Below are 21,849 nucleotides of genomic sequence, written 5' to 3' on the forward strand. Positions count from 1 at the left end.
AGGTGTGTGTACATGGAGTGTGTTCAGTGTGTGTGGGAGGTGTGTGTACACGGAGTGTGTTCAGTGTGTGGGAGGTGTGTGTACACGGAGTGTGTTGAGTGTGCGTGGGAGGAGTGTGTACACGGGGCGTGTGGAGCGTGTGTGGGAGGTGTGTGTACACGGAGTGTGTTAAGCGTGTGGGATGTGTGTGTACACGGAGTGTGTTCAGAGTGTGTGGGAGGTGTGTGTACACGGAGTGTGTTCAGTGTGTGTGGGAGGTGTGTGTACACGGAGCGTGTTAAGCGTGTGTCGGAGGTGTGTGTACACGGAGTGTGTTCAGTGTGTGTGGGAGGTGTGTGTATACGGAGTGTGTTCAGAGTGTGTGGGAGGTGTGTGTACACGGAGTGTGTTCAGTGTGTGTGGGAGGTGTGTGTACACGGAGTGTGTTCAGTGTGTGGGAGGTGTGTGTACACGGAGTGTGTTCAGTGTGTGTGGGAGGTGTGTGTACACGGAGTGTGTTCAGTCTGTGTGGGAGGTGTGTGTACACGGATTGTGTTCAGTGTGTGTGGGAGGAGTGTGTACACGGAGTGTGTTCAGTGTGTGGGAGGTGTGTGTACACGGAGTGTGTTCAGTGTGTGGGAGGTGTGTGTACTCGGAGTGTGTTGAGCGTTTGTGGGAGATCTGTGTACACGGTGTGTGTTCAGTGTGTGTGGGAGGTGTGTGTACACGGAGTGTGTTGAGCGTGTGTGGGAGGTGTGTGTACATGGAGTGTGTTCAGTGTGTGTGGGAGGTGTGTGTACACGGAGTGTGTTGAGCGTGCGTGGGAGGTGTGTGTACACGGGGCGTGTAGAGCGTGTGTGGGATGTGTGTGTACACGGAATGTGTTGGGCGTATGTGGGAGGTGTGTGTACACGGGGCGTGTTCAGTGTGTGGGATGTGTGTGTACACAGAGTGTGTTCAGTGTGTGGGAGGTGTGTGTACACGGAGTGTGTTCAGTGTGTGTGGGAGGTGTGTGTACACGGAGTGTGTTCAGTGTGTGGGAGGTGTGTGTACACCGAGTGTGTTGAGTGTGTGTGGGAGGAGTGTGTACACGGGGCGTGTGGAGCGTGTGTGTACACGGAGTGTGTTAAGCGTGTGGGATGTGTGTGTACACGGAGTGTGTTCAGTGTGTGTGGGAGCTGTGTGTACACGGAGTGTGTTCAGTCTGTGTGGGAGGTGTGTGTACACGGAGTGTGTTCAGTGTGTGTGGGAGGAGTGTGTACACGGAGTGTGTTCAGTGTGTGGGAGGTGTGTGTACATGGAGTGTGTTCAGTGTGTGGGAGGTGTGTGTACACGGAGTGTGTTGAGCGTTTGTGGGAGATGTGTGTACACGGAGTGTGTTCAGTGTGTGTGGGAGGTGTGTGTACACGGAGTGTGTTGAGCGTGTGTGGGATGTGTGTGTGCACGGAGTGTGTTGAGTGTGTGTGGGAGGTGTGTGTACACGGAGCGTGTTAAGCGTGTGTGGGAGGTGTGTGTACACGGAGTGTGTTCAGTGTGTGTGGGAGGTGTGTGTACACGGAGCGTGTTCAGTGTGTGGGAGGTGTGTGTATACGGAGTGTGTTCAGTGTGTGGGAGGTGTGTGTACACGGAGTGTGTTAAGCGTGTGCGATGTGTGTGTATACGGAGTGTGTTCAGTGTGTGTGGGAGGTGTGTGTACACGGAGCGTGTTAAGCGTGTGTGGGAGGTGTGTGTACACGGAGTGTGTTCAGTGTGTGTGGGAGGTGTGTGTACACGGAGTGTGTTCAGTGTGTGGGAGGTGTGTGTACACGGAGCTTGTTCAGTGTGTGGGAGGTATGTGTACACGGAGTGTGTTTAGTGTGTGTGGGAGGTGTGGGTACATGGAGTTTGTTCTGTGTGTGGGAGGTGTGTGTACACGGAGTGTGTTCAGTGTGTGTGGGAGGTGCGTGTACATGGAGTGTGTTCAGTGTATGTGGGAGGTGTGTGTACACGGAGCATGTTCTGTGTGTGGGAGGTGTGTGTACACGGAGTGTCTTCAGTGTGTGGGAGGTGTGTGTACACGGAGTGTGTTCAGAGTGTGTGGGAGGAGTGTATACACGGAGTGTCTTCAGTGTGTGGGAGGTGTGTGTACACGGAGTGTGTTCAGTGTGTGGGAGGTGTATGTGCACGGAGTGTGTTGAGCGTGTGTGGGAGGTGTGTGTACACGGAGTGTGTTTAGTGTGTGTGGGAGGTGTGTGTACACGGAGTGTGTTCAGTGTGTGGGAGGTGTGTGTACACGGAGTGTGTTGAGCGTGTGTGGGAGGTGTGTGTACATGGAGCGTGTTCAGAGTGTGTGGGAGGTGTGTGTACACGGAGTATGTTCGGTGTGTGTGGGAGGTGTGTGTACACGGAGTGTGTGAGGTGTGTGTACACAGAGTGCGTTGAACGTGCGTGGGAGGTGTGTGTACATGGAGTGTGTTCAGTGTGTGTGGGAGGTGTGTGTACACGGAGTGTGTTCAGTGTGTGGGAGGTGTGTGTACACGGAGTGTGTTGAGTGTGCGTGGGAGGAGTGTGTACACGGGGCGTGTGGAGCGTGTGTGGGAGGTGTGTGTACACGGAGTGTGTTAAGCGTGTGGGATGTGTGTGTACACGGAGTGTGTTCAGAGTGTGTGGGAGGTGTGTGTACACGGAGTGTGTTCAGTGTGTGTGGGAGGTGTGTGTACACGGAGTGTGTTCAGTGTGTGGGAGGTGTGTGTACACGGAGTGTGTTCAGTGTGTGTGGGAGGTGTGTGTACACGGAGTGTGTTCAGTCTGTGTGGGAGGTGTGTGTACACGGATTGTGTTCAGTGTGTGTGGGAGGAGTGTGTACACGGAGTGTGTTCAGTGTGTGGGAGGAGTGTGTACACGGAGTGTGTTCAGTGTGTGGGAGGTGTGTGTACTCGGAGTGTGTTGAGCGTTTGTGGGAGATGTGTGTACACGGTGTGTGTTCAGTGTGTGTGGGAGGTGTGTGTACACGGAGTGTGTTGAGCGTGTGTGGGAGGTGTGTGTACATGGAGTGTGTTCAGTGTGTGTGGGAGGTGTGTGTACACGGAGTGTGTTCAGTGTGTGTCGGAGGAGTGTGTACACGGAGTGTGTTCAGTGTGTGGGAGGTGTGTGTACACGGAGTGTGTTGAGCGTTTCTGGGAGATGTGTGTACACGGAGTGTGTTCAGTCTGTGTGGGAGGTGTGTGTACACGGAGTTTGTTCAGTGTGTGGGAGGTGTGTGTACACGGAGTGTGTTCAGTGTGTGGGAGGTGTGTGTACACGGAGTGTGTTGAGCGTTTCTGGGAGATGTGTGTACACGGAGTGTGTTCAGTCTGTGTGGGAGGTGTGTGTACACGGAGTTTGTTCAGTGTGTGGGAGGTGTGTGTACACGGAGTGTGTTCAGTGTGTGTGTTCAGTGTGTGTACACGGAGTGTGTTCAGTATGTGTGGAAAGTGTGTGTACACGGAGTTTCTTCAGTGTGTGGCAGGTGTGTGTACACGGAGTGTGTTCAGTGTGTGTGGGAGGTGTGTGTACATGGAGTGTGTTCAGTGTATGTGGGAGGTGTGTGTACACGGAGCATGTTCAGTGTGTGTGAGGTGTGTGTACACGGAGTGTGTTGAGTGTGTGTGGGAGGAGTGTGTACACGGAGTGTCTTCAGTGTGTGGGAGGTGTGTGTACACGGAGTGTGTTCAGTGTGTGTGGGAGGAGTGTGTACACGGAGTGTCTTCAGTGTTTGGGAGGTGTGTGCACACGGAGTGTGTTCATTGTGTGGAAGGTGTGTGTACACGGAGTGTGTTGAGCGTGTGTGGGAGGTGTGTGTACACGGAGTGTGTTCAGTGTGTGTGGGAGGTGTGTGTACACGGAGTGTGTTCAGTGTGTGGGAGGTGTGTGTACACGGAGTGTGTTCATTGTGTGGAAGGTGTGTGTACACGGAGTGTGTTGAGCGTGTGTGGGAGGTGTGTGTACACGGAGTGTGTTCAGTGTGTGTGGGAGGTGTGTGTACACGGAGCGTGTTCAGTGTGTGGGAGGTGTGTGTATACGGAGTGTGTTCAGTGTGTGGGAGGTGTGTGTACACGGAGTGTGTTAAGCGTGTGCGATGTGTGTGTATACGGAGTGTGTTCAGTGTGTGTGGGAGGTGTGTGTACACGGAGCGTGTTAAGCGTGTGTGGGAGGTGTGTGTACACGGAGTGTGTTCAGTGTGTGTGGGAGGTGTGTGTATACGGAGTGTGTTCAGAGTGTGTGGGAGGTGTGTGTACACGGAGTGTGTTCAGTGTGTGTGGGAGGTGTGTGTACACGGAGTGTGTTCAGTGTGTGGGAGGTGTGTATACACGGAGTGTGTTCAGTGTGTGTGGGAGGTGTGTGTACACGGAGTGTGTTCAGTCTGTGTGGGAGGTGTGTGTACACGGATTGTGTTCAGTGTGTGTGGGAGGAGTGTGTACACGGAGTGTGTTCAGTGTGTGGGAGGTGTGTGTACACGGAGTGTGTTCAGTGTGTGGGAGGTGTGTGTACTCGGAGTGTGTTGAGCGTTTGTGGGAGATCTGTGTACACGGTGTGTGTTCAGTGTGTGTGGGAGGTGTGTGTACACGGAGTGTGTTGAGCGTGTGTGGGAGGTGTGTGTACATGGAGTGTGTTCAGTGTGTGTGGGAGGTGTGTGTACACGGAGTGTGTTGAGCGTGCGTGGGAGGTGTGTGTACACGGGGCGTGTAGAGCGTGTGTGGGATGTGTGTGTACACGGAATGTGTTGGGCGTATGTGGGAGGTGTGTGTACACGGGGCGTGTTCAGTGTGTGGGAGGTGTGTGTACACAGAGTGTGTTCAGTGTGTGGGAGGTGTGTGTACACGGAGTGTGTTCAGTGTGTGGGAGGTGTGTGTACATGGAATGTGTTCAGTCTGTGTGGGAGGTGTGTGTACACAGAGTGTGTTCAGTCTGTGTGGGAGGTGTGTGTACACGGAGTGTGTTCAGTGTGTGGGAGGTGTGTGTACACAGAGTATGTTGAGTGTGTGGGCGGTGTGTGTACACGGAGTGTGTTCAGTGTGTGGGAGGTGTGTGTACACGGAGTGTGTTCAGTGTATGTGGGAGGTGTGTGTACACAGGGCGTGTTCGGTGTGTGGGAGGTGTGTGTACACGGAGTATGTTGAGCGTGTGTGGGAGGCGTGTGTTCACGGAGTGTGTTCAGTGTGTGGGAGGTGTGTGTACACAGAGCGTGTTCAGTGTGTGAGAGGTGTGTGTACACGAAGCGTGTTCAGTGTGTGGGAGGTGTGTGTACACAGAGTGTGTTGAGTGTGTGGGAGGTGTGTGTAGACGGAGTGTGTTCAGTGTGTGGGAGGTGTGTGTACACGGAGTGTGTTCAGTGTGTGTGGGAGGTGTATGTACACGGAGTGTGTTGAGTGTGTGTGGGAGGTGTGTGTACACGGAGTGTGTTCAGTGTGTGGGAGGTGTGTGTACACGGAGTGTGTTCAGTGTGTGTGTACACGGAGCGTGTTCAGTGTGTGGGAGGTGTGTGTACACGGAGTGTGTTCAGTGTGTGTGGGAGGTGTGTGTTCACGGAGTGTGTTCAGTGTGTGGGAGGTGTGTGTACACGGGGTGTGTTCAGTGTGTGTGGGGGGTGCTTGTACACGGAGTGTGTTCAGTGTGTGGGAGGTGTGTGTATATGGAGTGTGTTCAGTGTGTGGGAGGTGTGTGTACACGGAGTGTATTGAGCGTGTGTGGGAGGTGAGTGTACACGGAATGTGTTAAGCGTGTGTGGGAGGTGTGTGTACACGGAGTGTGTTAAGCGTGTGTGGGAGGTGTGTATACACGGAGTGTGTTGAGCGTGTGTGGGAGGTGTGTGTACACGGAGTGTGTTCAGTGTGTGTGGGAGCAGTGTGTACACGGAGTGTGTTCAGTGTGTGGGAGGTGTGTGTACACGGAGTGTGTTCAGTGTGTGGGAGGTGTGTGTGTGCACGGAGTGTGTTGAGCGTTTCTGGGAGATGTGTGTACACGGAGTGTGTTCAGTGTGTGTGGGAGGTGTGTGTACACGGAGTGTGTTCAGTCTGTGTGGGAGGTGTGTGTACACGGAGTTTGTTCAGTGTGTGGGAGGTGTGTGTACACGGAGTGTGTTCCGTGTGTGTGGGAAGTGTGTGTACACGGAGTGTGTTCAGTGTGTGTGGAAAGTGTGTGTACACGGAGTTTCTTCAGTGTGTGGGAGGTGTGTGTACACGGAGTGTGTTCAGTGTGTGTGGGAGGTGTGTGTACATGGAGTGTGTTCAGTGTATGTGGGAGGTGTGTGTACACGGAGCATGTTCAGTGTGTGTGAGGTGTGTGTACACGGAGTGTGTTGAGTGTGTGTGGGAGGAGTGTGTACACGGAGTGTCTTCAGTGTGTGGGAGGTGTGTGTACACGGAGTGTGTTCAGTGTGTGTGGGAGGAGTGTGTACATGGAGTGTCTTCAGTGTTTGGGAGGTGTGTGTACACGGAGTGTGTTCATTGTGTGGGAGTTGTGTGTACACGGAGTGTGTTGAGCGTGTGTGGGAGGTGTGTGTACACGGAGTGTGTTCAGTGTGTGTGGGAGGTGTGTGTACACAGAGTGTGTTCAGTGTGTGGGAGGTGTGTGTACACGGAGTGTGTTGAGCGTGTGTGGGAGGTGTGTGTACACGGAGTGTGTTCAGTGTGTGTGGGAGGTGTGTGTACACGGAGTGTGTTCAGTGTGTGGGAGGTGTGTGTACACAGAGTGCGTTGAGCGTGCGTGGGAGGTGTGTGTACACGGGACGTGTAGAGCGTTTGTGGGAGGTGTGTATACACGGAGTGTGTTCAGTGTGTGTGGGAGGTGTGTGTATACGGAGTGTGTTCAGAGTGTGTGGGAGGTGTGTGTACACGGAGTGTGTTCAGTGTGTGTGGGAGGTGTGTGTACACGGAGTGTGTTCAGTGTGTGGGAGGTGTGTGTACACGGAGTGTGTTCAGTGTGTGTGGGAGGTGTGTGTACACGGAGTGTGTTCAGTCTGTGTGGGAGGTGTGTGTACACGGAGTGTGTTCAGTGTGTGTGGGAGGAGTGTGTACACGGAGTGTGTTCAGTGTGTGGGAGGTGTGTGTACACGGAGTGTGTTCAGTGTGTGGGAGGTGTGTGTACTCGGAGTGTGTTGAGCGTTTGTGGGAGATGTGTGTACACGGTGTGTGTTCAGTGTGTGTGGGAGGTGTGTGTACACGGAGTGTGTTGAGCGTGTGTGGGAGGTGTGTGTACACGGGGCGTGTAGAGCGTGTGTGGGATGTGTGTGTACACGGAATGTGTTGGGCGTATGTGGGAGGTGTGTGTACACGGGGCGTGTTCAGTGTGTGGGAGGTGTGTGTGCACGGAGTGTGTTCAGTGTGTGGGAGGTGTGTGTACACGGAGTGTGTTGAGCGTGTGTGGGAGGCGTGTGTACACGGAGTGTGTTCAGTGTGTGGGAGGTGTGTGTACACAGAGCGTGTTCAGTGTGTGAGAGGTGTGTGTACACGAAGCGTGTTCAGTGTGTGGGAGGTGTGTGTACACGGAGTGTGTTCAGTGTGTGGGAAGTGTGTGTACACGGTGTGTGTAGAGCGTGTGTGGGAGGTGTGTGTACACGGAGTGTGTTCAGTGTGTGTGGGAGGTGTGTGTACACGGAGTGTGTTCAGTGTGTGTGGGAGGTGTATGTACACGGAGTGTGTTGAGTGTGTGTGGGAGGTGTGTGTACACGGAGTGTGTTCAGTGTGTGGGAGGTGTGTGTACACGGAGTGTGCTCAGTGTGTGTGGGAGGTGTGTGTACACGGAGTGTGTTAAGCCTGTGGATGTGTGTGTGCACGGAGTGTGTTCAGTGTGTGGGAGGTGTGTGTACACGGAGTGTGTTCAGTGTGTGTGGGAGGTGTATGTGCACGGAGTGTGTTGAGTGTGTGTGGGAGGTGTGTGTACACGGAGTGTGTTCAGTGTGTGTGTACACGGAGCGTGTTCAGTGTGTGGGAGGTGTGTGTACACGGAGTGTGTTCAGTGTGTGTGGGAGGTGTGTGTATATGGAGTGTGTTCAGTGTGTGGGAGGTGTGTGTACACGGAGTGTATTGAGCGTGTGTGGGAGGTGTGTGTACACGGAGTGTGTTAAGCGTGTGTGGGAGGTGTGTATACACGGAGTGTGTTGAGCGTGTGTGGGAGGTGTGTGTACACTGAGTGTGTTGAGCATGTGTGGGATGTGTGTGTACACGGAGTGTGTTGAGCGTGTGTGGGAGGTGTGTGTACACGGAGTGTGTTGAGCGTGTGTGGGAGGTGTGTGTACACGGAGTGTGTTGAGCGTGTGTGGGAGGTGTGTGTACACGGAGTGTGTTGAGCGTGTGTGGGAGGTGTGTGTACACGGAGTGTGTTAAGCGTCTGTTGGAGGTGTGTATACACGGAGTGTGTTGAGCGTGTGTGGGAGGTGTGTGTACACAGAGTGTGTTCAGTGTGTGGGAGGTGTGTGTACACGGAGTGTGTTGAGCGTGTGTGGGAGGTGTGTGTACACGGAGTGTGTTCAGTGTGTGGGAGGTGTGTGTACACAGAGTGCGTTGAGCGTGCGTGGGAGGTGTGTGTACACGGGACGTGTAGAGCGTTTGTGGGAGGTGTGTATACACGGAGTGTGTTCAGTGTGTGTGGGAGGTGTGTGTATACGGAGTGTGTTCAGAGTGTGTGGGAGGTGTGTGTACACGGAGTGTGTTCAGTGTGTGTGGGAGGTGTGTGTACACGGAGTGTGTTCAGTGTGTGGGAGGTGTGTGTACACGGAGTGTGTTCAGTGTGTGTGGGAGGTGTGTGTACACGGAGTGTGTTCAGTCTGTGTGGGAGGTGTGTGTACACGGAGTGTGTTCAGTGTGTGTGGGAGGAGTGTGTACACGGAGTGTGTTCAGTGTGTGGGAGGTGTGTGTATACGGAGTGTGTTCAGTGTGTGGGAGGTGTGTGTACTCGGAGTGTGTTGAGCGTTTGTGGGAGATGTGTGTACACGGTGTGTGTTCAGTGTGTGTGGGAGGTGTGTGTACACGGAGTGTGTTCAGTGTGTGTGGAAAGTGTGTGTACACGGAGTTTCTTCAGTGTGTGGGAGGTGTGTGTACACGGAGTGTGTTCAGTGTGTGTGGGAGGTGTGTGTACATGGAGTGTGTTCAGTGTATGTGGGAGGTGTGTGTACACGGAGCATGTTCAGTGTGTGTGAGGTGTGTGTACACGGAGTGTGTTGAGTGTGTGTGGGAGGAGTGTGTACACGGAGTGTCTTCAGTGTGTGGGAGGTGTGTGTACACGGAGTGTGTTCAGTGTGTGTGGGAGGAGTGTGTACATGGAGTGTCTTCAGTGTTTGGGAGGTGTGTGTACACGGAGTGTGTTCATTGTGTGGGAGGTGTGTGTACACGGAGTGTGTTGAGCGTGTGTGGGAGGTGTGTGTACACGGAGTGTGTTCAGTGTGTGTGGGAGGTGTGTGTACACGGAGTGTGTTCAGTGTGTGTGGGAGGTGTATGTACACGGAGTGTGTTGAGTGTGTGTGGGAGGTGTGTGTACACGGAGTGTGTTCAGTGTGTGGGAGGTGTGTGTACACGGAGTGTGCTCAGTGTGTGTGGGAGGTGTGTGTACACGGAGTGTGTTAAGCCTGTGGATGTGTGTGTGCACGGAGTGTGTTCAGTGTGTGGGAGGTGTGTGTACACGGAGTGTGTTCAGTGTGTGTGGGAGGTGTATGTGCACGGAGTGTGTTGAGTGTGTGTGGGAGGTGTGTGTACACGGAGTGTGTTCAGTGTGTGTGTACACGGAGCGTGTTCAGTGTGTGGGAGGTGTGTGTACACGGAGTGTGTTCAGTGTGTGTGGGAGGTGTGTGTATATGGAGTGTGTTCAGTGTGTGGGAGGTGTGTGTACACGGAGTGTATTGAGCGTGTGTGGGAGGTGTGTGTACACGGAGTGTGTTAAGCGTGTGTGGGAGGTGTGTATACACGGAGTGTGTTGAGCGTGTGTGGGAGGTGTGTGTACACTGAGTGTGTTGAGCATGTGTGGGATGTGTGTGTACACGGAGTGTGTTGAGCGTGTGTGGGAGGTGTGTGTACACGGAGTGTGTTGAGCGTGTGTGGGAGGTGTGTGTACACGGAGTGTGTTGAGCGTGTGTGGGAGGTGTGTGTACACGGAGTGTGTTGAGCGTGTGTGGGAGGTGTGTGTACACGGAGTGTGTTAAGCGTCTGTTGGAGGTGTGTATACACGGAGTGTGTTGAGCGTGTGTGGGAGGTGTGTGTACACAGAGTGTGTTCAGTGTGTGGGAGGTGTGTGTACACGGAGTGTGTTGAGCGTGTGTGGGAGGTGTGTGTACATGGAGTGTGTTCAGTGTGTGTGGGAGGTGTGTGTACACGGAGTGTGTTCAGTGTGTGGGAGGTGTGTGTACACAGAGTGCGTTGAGCGTGCGTGGGAGGTGTGTGTACACGGGACGTGTAGAGCGTTTGTGGGAGGTGTGTATACACGGAGTGTGTTCAGTGTGTGTGGGAGGTGTGTGTATACGGAGTGTGTTCAGAGTGTGTGGGAGGTGTGTGTACACGGAGTGTGTTCAGTGTGTGTGGGAGGTGTGTGTACACGGAGTGTGTTCAGTGTGTGGGAGGTGTGTGTACACGGAGTGTGTTCAGTGTGTGTGGGAGGTGTGTGTACACGGAGTGTGTTCAGTCTGTGTGGGAGGTGTGTGTACACGGAGTGTGTTCAGTGTGTGTGGGAGGAGTGTGTACACGGAGTGTGTTCAGTGTGTGGGAGGTGTGTGTACACGGAGTGTGTTCAGTGTGTGGGAGGTGTGTGTACTCGGAGTGTGTTGAGCGTTTGTGGGAGATGTGTGTACACGGTGTGTGTTCAGTGTGTGTGGGAGGTGTGTGTACACAGAGTGTGTTCAGTGTGTGTGGAAAGTGTGTGTACACGGAGTTTCTTCAGTGTGTGGGAGGTGTGTGTACACGGAGTGTGTTCAGTGTGTGTGGGAGGTGTGTGTACATGGAGTGTGTTCAGTGTATGTGGGAGGTGTGTGTACACGGAGCATGTTCAGTGTGTGTGAGGTGTGTGTACACGGAGTGTGTTGAGTGTGTGTGGGAGGAGTGTGTACACGGAGTGTCTTCAGTGTGTGGGAGGTGTGTGTACACGGAGTGTGTTCAGTGTGTGTGGGAGGAGTGTGTACATGGAGTGTCTTCAGTGTTTGGGAGGTGTGTGTACACGGAGTGTGTTCATTGTGTGGGAGGTGTGTGTACACGGAGTGTGTTGAGCGTGTGTGGGAGGTGTGTGTACACGGAGTGTGTTCAGTGTGTGTGGGAGGTGTGTGTACACAGAGTGTGTTCAGTGTGTGGGAGGTGTGTGTACACGGAGTGTGTTGAGCGTGTGTGGGAGGTGTGTGTACATGGAGTGTGTTCAGTGTGTGTGGGAGGTGTGTGTACACGGAGTGTGTTCAGTGTGTGGGAGGTGTGTGTACACAGAGTGCGTTGAGCGTGCGTGGGAGGTGTGTGTACACGGGACGTGTAGAGCGTTTGTGGGAGGTGTGTATACACGGAGTGTGTTCAGTGTGTGTGGGAGGTGTGTGTATACGGAGTGTGTTCAGAGTGTGTGGGAGGTGTGTGTACACGGAGTGTGTTCAGTGTGTGTGGGAGGTGTGTGTACACGGAGTGTGTTCAGTGTGTGGGAGGTGTGTGTACACGGAGTGTGTTCAGTGTGTGTGGGAGGTGTGTGTACACGGAGTGTGTTCAGTCTGTGTGGGAGGTGTGTGTACACGGAGTGTGTTCAGTGTGTGTGGGAGGAGTGTGTACACGGAGTGTGTTCAGTGTGTGGGAGGTGTGTGTACACGGAGTGTGTTCAGTGTGTGGGAGGTGTGTGTACTCGGAGTGTGTTGAGCGTTTGTGGGAGATGTGTGTACACGGTGTGTGTTCAGTGTGTGTGGGAGGTGTGTGTACACGGAGTGTGTTGAGCGTGTGTGGGAGGTGTGTGTACACGGGGCGTGTAGAGCGTGTGTGGGATGTGTGTGTACACGGAATGTGTTGGGCGTATGTGGGAGGTGTGTGTACACGGGGCGTGTTCAGTGTGTGGGAGGTGTGTGTGCACGGAGTGTGTTCAGTGTGTGGGAGGTGTGTGTACACGGAGTGTGTTGAGCGTGTGTGGGAGGCGTGTGTACACGGAGTGTGTTCAGTGTGTGGGAGGTGTGTGTACACAGAGCGTGTTCAGTGTGTGAGAGGTGTGTGTACACGAAGCGTGTTCAGTGTGTGGGAGGTGTGTGTACACGGAGTGTGTTCAGTGTGTGGGAAGTGTGTGTACACGGTGTGTGTAGAGCGTGTGTGGGAGGTGTGTGTACACGGAGTGTGTTCAGTGTGTGTGGGAGGTGTGTGTACACGGAGTGTGTTCAGTGTGTGTGGGAGGTGTATGTACACGGAGTGTGTTGAGTGTGTGTGGGAGGTGTGTGTACACGGAGTGTGTTCAGTGTGTGGGAGGTGTGTGTACACGGAGTGTGCTCAGTGTGTGTGGGAGGTGTGTGTACACGGAGTGTGTTAAGCCTGTGGATGTGTGTGTGCACGGAGTGTGTTCAGTGTGTGGGAGGTGTGTGTACACGGAGTGTGTTCAGTGTGTGTGGGAGGTGTATGTGCACGGAGTGTGTTGAGTGTGTGTGGGAGGTGTGTGTACACGGAGTGTGTTCAGTGTGTGTGTACACGGAGCGTGTTCAGTGTGTGGGAGGTGTGTGTACACGGAGTGTGTTCAGTGTGTGTGGGAGGTGTGTGTATATGGAGTGTGTTCAGTGTGTGGGAGGTGTGTGTACACGGAGTGTATTGAGCGTGTGTGGGAGGTGTGTGTACACGGAGTGTGTTAAGCGTGTGTGGGAGGTGTGTATACACGGAGTGTGTTGAGCGTGTGTGGGAGGTGTGTGTACACTGAGTGTGTTGAGCATGTGTGGGATGTGTGTGTACACGGAGTGTGTTGAGCGTGTGTGGGAGGTGTGTGTACACGGAGTGTGTTGAGCGTGTGTGGGAGGTGTGTGTACACGGAGTGTGTTGAGCGTGTGTGGGAGGTGTGTGTACACGGAGTGTGTTGAGCGTGTGTGGGAGGTGTGTGTACACGGAGTGTGTTAAGCGTCTGTTGGAGGTGTGTATACACGGAGTGTGTTGAGCGTGTGTGGGAGGTGTGTGTACACAGAGTGTGTTCAGTGTGTGGGAGGTGTGTGTACACGGAGTGTGTTGAGCGTGTGTGGGAGGTGTGTGTACATGGAGTGTGTTCAGTGTGTGTGGGAGGTGTGTGTACACGGAGTGTGTTCAGTGTGTGGGAGGTGTGTGTACACAGAGTGCGTTGAGCGTGCGTGGGAGGTGTGTGTACACGGGACGTGTAGAGCGTTTGTGGGAGGTGTGTATACACGGAGTGTGTTCAGTGTGTGTGGGAGGTGTGTGTATACGGAGTGTGTTCAGAGTGTGTGGGAGGTGTGTGTACACGGAGTGTGTTCAGTGTGTGTGGGAGGTGTGTGTACACGGAGTGTGTTCAGTGTGTGGGAGGTGTGTGTACACGGAGTGTGTTCAGTGTGTGTGGGAGGTGTGTGTACACGGAGTGTGTTCAGTCTGTGTGGGAGGTGTGTGTACACGGAGTGTGTTCAGTGTGTGTGGGAGGAGTGTGTACACGGAGTGTGTTCAGTGTGTGGGAGGTGTGTGTACACGGAGTGTGTTCAGTGTGTGGGAGGTGTGTGTACTCGGAGTGTGTTGAGCGTTTGTGGGAGATGTGTGTACACGGTGTGTGTTCAGTGTGTGTGGGAGGTGTGTGTACACGGAGTGTGTTGAGCGTGTGTGGGAGGTGTGTGTACATGGAGTGTGTTCAGTGTGTGTGGGAGGTGTGTGTACACGGAGTGTGTTGAGCGTGCATGGGAGGTGTGTGTACACGGGGCGTGTAGAGCGTGTGTGGGATGTGTGTGTACACGGAATGTGTTGGGCGTATGTGGGAGGTGTGTGTACACGGGGCGTGTTCAGTGTGTGGGACGTGTGTGTACACGGAGTGTGTTCAGTGTGTGGGAGGTGTGTGTACACGGAGTGTGTTCAGTGTGTGGGAGGTGTGTGCACACGGAGTGTGTTCAGTCTGTGTGGGAGGTGTGTGTACACAGAGTGTGTTCAGTCTGTGTGGGAGGTGTGTGTACACGGAGTGTGTTCAGTGTGTGGGAGGTGTGTGTACACAGAGTGTGTTGAGTGTGTGGGAGGCGTGTGTACACGGAGTGTGTTCAGTGTGTGGGAGGTGTGTGTACACAGAGCGTGTTCAGTGTGTGAGAGGTGTGTGTACACGAAGCGTGTTCAGTGTGTGGGAGGTGTGTGTACACGGAGTGTGTTCAGTGTGTGGGAAGTGTGTGTACACGGTGTGTGTAGAGCATGTGTGGGAGGTGTGTGTACACGGAGTGTGTTCAGTGTGTGTGGGAGGTGTGTGTACACGGAGTGTGTTCAGTGTGTGTGGGAGGTGTATGTACACGGAGTGTGTTGAGTGTGTGTGGGAGGTGTGTGTACACGGAGTGTGTTCAGTGTGTGGGAGGTGTGTGTACACGGAGTGTGTTCAGTGTGTGGGAGGTGTGTGTACACGGAGTGTGTTCAGTGTGTGTGGGAGGTGTGTGTACACGGAGTGTGTTCAGTCTGTGTGGGAGGTGTGTGTACACGGAGTGTGTTCAGTGTGTGTGGGAGGAGTGTGTACACGGAGTGTGTTCAGTGTGTGGGAGGTGTGTGTACACGGAGTGTGTTGAGCGTGCATGGGAGGTGTGTGTACACGGGGCGTGTAGAGCGTGTGTGGGATGTGTGTGTACACGGAATGTGTTGGGCGTATGTGGGAGGTGTGTGTACACGGGGCGTGTTCAGTGTGTGGGAGGTGTGTGTACACAGAGTGTGTTGAGTGTGTGGGAGGTGTGTGTACACGGAGTGTGTTCAGTGTGTGGGAGGTGTGTGTACACGGAGTGTGTTCAGTGTATGTGGGAGGTGTGTGTACACAGGGCGTGTTCAGTGTGTGGGAGGTGTGTGTACACGGAGTGTGTTGAGCGTGTGTGGGAGGCATGTGTACACGGAGTGTGTTCAGTGTGTGGGAGGTGTGTGTACACAGAGCGTGTTCAGTGTGTGAGAGCTGTGTGTACACGAAGCGTGTTCAGTGTGTGGGAGGTGTGTGTACACGGAGTGTGTTCAGTGTGTGGGAAGTGTGTGTACACGGTGTGTGTAGAGCGTGTGTGGGAGGTGTGTGTACACGGAGTGTGTTCAGTGTGTGTGGGAGGTGTATGTACACGGAGTGTGTTGAGTGTGTGTGGGAGGTGTGTGTACACGGAGTGTGTTCAGTGTGTGGGAGGTGTGTGTACACGGAGTGTGCTCAGTGTGTGTGGGAGGTGTGTGTACACGGAGTGTGTTAAGCCTGTGGATGTGTGTGTGCACGGAGTGTGTTCAGTGTGTGGGAGGTGTGTGTACACGGAGTGTGTTCAGTGTGTGTGGGAGGTGTATGTGCACGGAGTGTGTTGAGTGTGTGTGGGAGGTGTGTGTACACGGAGTGTGTTCAGTGTGTGGGAGGTGTGTGTACACGGAGTGTGTTCAGTGTGTGTGTACACGGAGCGTGTTCAGTGTGTGGGAGGTGTGTGTACACGGAGTGTGTTCAGTGTGTGGGAGGTGTGTGTACACGGAGTGTATTGAGCGTGTGTGGGAGGTGTGTGTACACGGAGTGTGTTAAGCGTGTGTGGGAGGTGTGTATACACGGAGTGTGTTGAGCATGTGTGGGAGGTGTGTGTACACTGAGTGTGTTGAGCATGTGTGGGAGGTGTGTGTACACGGAGTGTGTTGAGCGTGTGTGGGAGGTGTGTGTACACGGAGTGTGTTGAGCGTGTGTGGGAGGTGTGTGTACACGGAGTGTGTTGAGCGTGTGTGGGAGGTGTGTGTACACGGAGTGTGTTGAGCGTGTGTGGGAGGTGTGTGTGGGAGGTGTGTGTACACGGAGTGTGTTAAGCGTCTGTTGGAGGTGTGTATACACGGAGTGTGTTGAGCGTGTGTGGGACGTGTGTGTACACGGAGTGTGTTGAGCGCGTGTGGGAGGTGTGTGTACACAGAGTGTGTTGAGCGTGTGTGGGAGGTGTGTGTACACGGAGTGTGTTCAGTGTGTGTGGGAGGTGTGTGTACACAGAGTGTGTTCAGTGTGTGGGAGGTGTGTGTACACGGAGTGTGTTGAGCGTGTGTGGGAGGTGTGTGTACATGGAGTGTGTTCAGTGTGTGTGGGAGGTGTGTGTACACGGAGTGTGTTCAGTGTGTGGGAGGTGTGTGTACACAGAGTGCGTTGAGCGTGCGTGGGAGGTGTGTGTACACGGGGCGTGTAGAGCGTTTGTGGGAGGTGTGTATACACGGAGTGTGTTCAGTGTGTGTGGGAGGTGTGTGTATACGGAGTGTGTTCAGAGTGTGTGGGAGGTGTGTGTACACGGAGTGTGTTCAGTGTGTGTGGGAGGTGTGTGTACACGGAGTGTGTTCAGTGTGTGGGAGGTGTGTGTACACGGAGTGTGTTCAGTGTGTGTGGGAGGTGTGTGTACACGGAGTGTGTTCAGTCTGTGTGGGAGGTGTGTGTACACGGAGTGTGTTCAGTGTGTGTGGGAGGAGTGTGTACACGGAGTGTGTTCAGTGTGTGGGAGGTGTGTGTACACGGAGTGTGTTCAGTGTGTGGGAGGTGTGTGTACTCGGAGTGTGTTGAGCGTTTGTGGGAGATGTGTGTACACGGTGTGTGTTCAGTGTGTGTGGGAGGTGTGTGTACACGGAGTGTGTTGAGCGTGTGTGGGAGGTGTGTGTACATGGAGTGTGTTCAGTGTGTGTGGGAGGTGTGTGTACACGGAGTGTGTTGAGCGTGCATGGGAGGTGTGTGTACACGGGGCGTGTAGAGCGTGTGTGGGATGTGTGTGTACACGGAATGTGTTGGGCGTATGTGGGAGGTGTGTGTACACGGGGCGTGTTCAGTGTGTGGGAGGTGTGTGTACACGGAGTGTGTTCAGTGTGTGGGAGGTGTGTGTGCACGGAGTGTGTTCAGTGTGTGGGAGGTGTGTGTACACGGAGTGTGTTGAGCGTGTGTGGGAGGCGTGTGTACACGGAGTGTTTTCAGTGTGTGGGAGGTGTGTGTACACAGAGCGTGTTCAGTGTGTGAGAGGTGTGTGTACACGAAGCGTGTTCAGTGTGTGGGAGGTGTGTGTACACGGAGTGTGTTCAGTGTGTGGGAAGTGTGTGTACACGGTGTGTGTAGAGCGTGTGTGGGAGGTGTGTGTACACGGAGTGTGTTCAGTGTGTGTGGGAGGTGTGTGTACACGGAGTGTGTTCAGTGTGTGTGGGAGGTGTATGTACACGGAGTGTGTTGAGTGTGTGTGGGAGGTGTGTGTACACGGAGTGTGTTCAGTGTGTGGGAGGTGTGTGTACACGGAGTGTGCTCAGTGTGTGTGGGAGGTGTGTGTACACGGAGTGTGTTAAGCCTGTGGATGTGTGTGTGCACGGAGTGTGTTCAGTGTGTGGGAGGTGTGTGTACACGGAGTGTGTTCAGTGTGTGTGGGAGGTGTATGTGCACGGAGTGTGTTGAGTGTGTGTGGGAGGTGTGTGTACACGGAGTGTGTTCAGTGTGTGTGTACACGGAGCGTGTTCAGTGTGTGGGAGGTGTGTGTACACGGAGTGTGTTCAGTGTGTGTGGGAGGTGTGTGTACACGGAGTGTATTGAGCGTGTGTGGGAGGTGTGTGTACACGGAGTGTGTTAAGCGTGTGTGGGAGGTGTGTATACACGGAGTGTGTTGAGCGTGTGTGGGAGGTGTGTGTACACGGAGTGTGTTGAGCGTGTGTGGGAGGTGTGTGTACACGGAGTGTGTTGAGCGTGTGTGGGAGGTGTGTGTACACGGAGTGTGTTGAGCGTGTGTGGGAGGTGTGTGTACACGGAGTGTGTTAAGCGTCTGTTGGAGGTGTGTATACACGGAGTGTGTTGAGCGTGTGTGGGAGGTGTGTGTACACAGAGTGTGTTCAGTGTGTGGGAGGTGTGTGTACACGGAGTGTGTTGAGCGTGTGTGGGAGGTGTGTGTACATGGAGTGTGTTCAGTGTGTGTGGGAGGTGTGTGTACACGGAGTGTGTTCAGTGTGTGGGAGGTGTGTGTACACAGAGTGCGTTGAGCGTGCGTGGGAGGTGTGTGTACACGGAGTGTGTTGAGCGTGTGTGGGAGGTGTGTGTACACGGAGTGTGTTGAGCGTGTGTGGGAGGTGTGTGTACACGGAGTGTGTTGAGCGTGTGTGGGAGGTGTGTGTACACGGAGTGTGTTAAGCGTCTGTTGGAGGTGTGTATACACGGAGTGTGTTGAGCGTGTGTGGGAGGTGTGTGTACACGGAGTGTGTTGAGCGTGCGTGGGAGGTGTGTGTACACGGAGTGTGTTGAGCGTGTGTGGGAGGTGTGTGTACACGGAGTGTGTTGAGCGTGTGTGGGAGGTGTGTGTACACGGAGTGTGTTGAGCGTGTGTGGGAGGTGTGTGTACACGGAGTGTGTTAAGCGTCTGTTGGAGGTGTGTATACACGGAGTGTGTTGAGCGTGTGTGGGACGTGTGTGTACACGGAGTGTGTTGAGCGCGTGTGGGAGGTGTGTGTACACGGAGTGTGTTGAGCGTGTGTGGGAGGTGTGTGTACACGGAGTGTTAAGCGTGTGTGGGAGGTGTGTGTACACGGAGTGTGTTGAGCGTGTGTGGGAGGTGTGTGTACACGGAGTGTGTTGAGCGTGTGTGGGAGGTGTGTGTACACGGAGTGTGTTGAGAGTGTGTGGGAGGTGTGTGTGCACGGAGTATGTTGAGCGTGTGTGGGAGGTGTGTGTACACGGAGTGTGTTAAGCGTGTGTGGGAAGTGTATGTGCAGGAGGCTGTCAGACGTGTGAGCGTGCCTGAGTGTGACCACGTGCAGTCTGGGTGTGCCGCCGCTTGTGTACGTCTCTTACCCATATGAGGAGCTGAGTTATAACGACGTTAGCCATGGCACAGGACAGGTGCAGTGCGGTCCTTCCATCTCCATCCCCGTAGGTCTCGTTCACCTCTTCCTTGGTGCCGTGGGCCAGGAGCAGGACGACGACTCGCAGATCGTCCTCCACCACAGCTCGGAGCAGCTGTTGTCCCAGGGGGATGTCGGACTGCGGCAGCGGGGCCAGCAGGAGCTTCTGCTCGTACTTGGCCCTGATCCAGCGCTCCTTCTCCTCTCTACAGGAAAGACCATCGAGATGTGTCACTGCTCGTTTATTAGCCCAATCGCCCAACACAGCTCTTCTCACAAGAAACACAGATACTCAATTTTATCAGGCAATTGTTAGGCCACAGAGAGGATATTAAAGCCATATATACAGCGCAGATACCAGGGATGAGAAACTCGTTATAAGCAGAGACGAGTGGATGCTGGGGCATTGTGCAGGTATGGGTAAGAGGAGATATACAACAACAACATCATGTCAAAAATAATCACAGAGCACTTCACAACAACTTGCATTTATACAGTACCCTTAACATAGTAAAACATCCAAGGACGATTCACAGATAAAAGGAAATAAATGGACAGCAAGCCAAAGATGGAGATATTAGGAGGGGTGAAGAAGCTTTACACTGTATCTAACCGTGCTGTACCTGCCCTGGGAGTGTTTGATGGGGACAGTGTAGAGGGAGCTTTACTCTGTATCTAACCCATGCTGTACCTGCCCTGGGAGTGTTTGATGGGACAGTGTAGAGGGAGCTTTACTCTGTATCTAACCCATGCTGTACCTGCCCTGGGAGTGTTTGATGGGGACAGTGTAGAGGGAGCTTTACTCTGTATCTAACCCGTGCTGTACCTGCCCTGGGAGTGTTTGATGGGACAGTGTAGAGGGAGCTTTACTCTGTATCTAACCTGTGCTGTACCTGCCCTGGGAGTGTTTGATGGGACAGTGTAGAGGGAGCTTTACTCTGTATCTAACCCGTGCAGTACCTGCCCTGGGAGTGTTTGATGAGACAGTGTAGAGGGAGCTTTACTCTGTATCTAACCCGTGCTGTACCTGCCCCAGGAGTGTTTGATGGGACAGTGTAGAGGGAGCTTTACTCTGTATCTAACCCGTGCTGTACCTGCCCTGGGAGTGTTTGATGGGACAGTGTAGAGGGAGCTTTACTCTATCTAACCCGTGCTGTACCTGCCCTGGGAGTGTTTGATGGGACAGTGTAGAGGGAGCTTTACTCTGTATTTAACCCGTGCTGTACCTGCCCTGGGAGCGTGTGCTGTTGGCTTTGGGGATCTGAAATGGAAAGTGTCCGATGGACAAACTCTGCTGTTGAAGGTACTGGTTTTCCCTCCGGTTGTTCCAGTGTCTGAGTTTCGCTGCTGTTAGCTGCACGGCCAGCCTCTCTAGCGGCCACAATGTTTGAGAGAGGCAGTGATAGAGAAGAGTTAAACTTCGAGAGGTTTGTAAAGGTCAGTGATGTGAGTGGAGTGGAGCTGTGCGATCTGAGCAATCACTTTAACAAAGCAGCGATGAGCGCATTTTATCAGCAGCTTCCAATTCCGTCCGGCTCTTGTCTCCGCATGTTTGCAGTGCCGCTAACAATGGCTCCCACCGTGCAGCACGATTTAACCCGCCCAAGGGAGCGCGGAATCGATTGGGCTGAATAATACACCCACACTGTCCAAGTCACTTTTCACAAAAAAGAAATCCATCTCGCTTCATAACTCTTATCCATCAGAATCTGTAGAAAAAATGGAATCAATACCATTGAATAACTGGCTTCCAGGAGCATGCTCAGTGCACAGCTGACCTCCGACCTGTCTGCATTAACTGATAAGGGCTTACAGACGCCAGGCTCTTGTACTGTTGTCTGAATGAATGACTGACAGCGGCTTGGCCTGATACCGGCTAACAACGCACAGCTTTCAAGTGCCAGCCCCTCCGAGACCAGCCTCCCGCTTATCAACGTCATTATATAATTAACCCTTTCAGGCCTGGCGGGCGAGATTATTGATACCGGCTTCACCCAGAGTCCCAGCCGAAGGGCCAGGTAGATGTTGCTGGGACACCAGTGAGGTCGGAAAGATTAGCCGAGTGGATCTGCTCCTGGACGAGAAACCCAGGAGCTGCCAGTTCAAATCCTGCCAGGGCAAGGTGTGAAATTGAATTGAATAAATCTGTGGGCTGGTGTCTGGAAAAATCACCATGAAAACTGCCGGATTGTCGTTAGAACCCAACCGGGTCACTGGTGTCCTACCCGGTCTGGGCTACACGTGACTCCAGACTCACACTGTGTGCTGGCTACTGCCCTCGGGGCAGCGAGGGATGGTCAATACATACTGCCCTGCCAGCGTCACCCACAAGCCAAGAACATGAGCAAACAGTGGCACCGAGCTTGGCATTACAGCCCCATAGATTGTGGTGGGAAGGGCAGACTGATGGAGGTGGAGTTCCGCAGTTTGGAGGTTTGGGGAAGGAATGAGTGGCGACTGTGAAACGAGGACAGTGAGGAAGAAAGACTTCCATTTCTATAGCACCCTTCGCAAGGTCAGAGTGTCCCAAAGCATTTCACAGCTGGTCAATTACTTTTGAATGCTGTTACTGTTGCTTTGTAGGTAAAGTGGGAGTGAATCTGCACACAGCAAGATCCCACAAACAGCAAATGAGAACAAGGAGCCATAGCTGTTTTTGGTGAATTGTTTGAGAGAACAGTGACACCCACAACTCAGTACTGTCCACATCCACAGAGCACGCTCAGGCACATCTTTATCACAGGAACAGGCGGCTACAGATTCCACTCACGATTAGGAGCACGTTCCTGTGCGGTGCTCACTGTCCCAAAGCCCCCTGTGCTGTGTTCACTGTCCCAAAGCCCCCTGTGCGGTGCTCACTGTCCCAAAGCCCCCTGTGCTGTGCTCACTGTCCCAAAGCCCCCTGTGCTGTGCTTACTGTCCCAAAGCCCCCTGT

General features: G+C 53.7%; 1 protein-coding gene across 1 annotated transcript in view; it reads right to left on the minus strand.

Moving 5' to 3' along the window:
• Positions 1-21,849, minus strand: part of agap3 (ArfGAP with GTPase domain, ankyrin repeat and PH domain 3) — a 737,224-nt gene that overhangs the window by 18,496 nt on the left and 696,879 nt on the right. Inside the window, exon 15 of the mRNA XM_085992170.1 lies at positions 18,865-19,120. Within this exon, the coding sequence (XP_085848296.1) occupies positions 18,865-19,120 (256 nt within the window). The remainder of the gene's footprint in view (positions 1-18,864; positions 19,121-21,849) is intronic.

The sequence above is a fragment of the Somniosus microcephalus genome, chromosome 7, assembly GCF_052327205.1.
Source record: "Somniosus microcephalus isolate GS21.2 chromosome 7, FLI_Smic_1.0, whole genome shotgun sequence".
NCBI classification, from domain to species: Eukaryota; Metazoa; Chordata; class Chondrichthyes; order Squaliformes; family Somniosidae; genus Somniosus; species Somniosus microcephalus.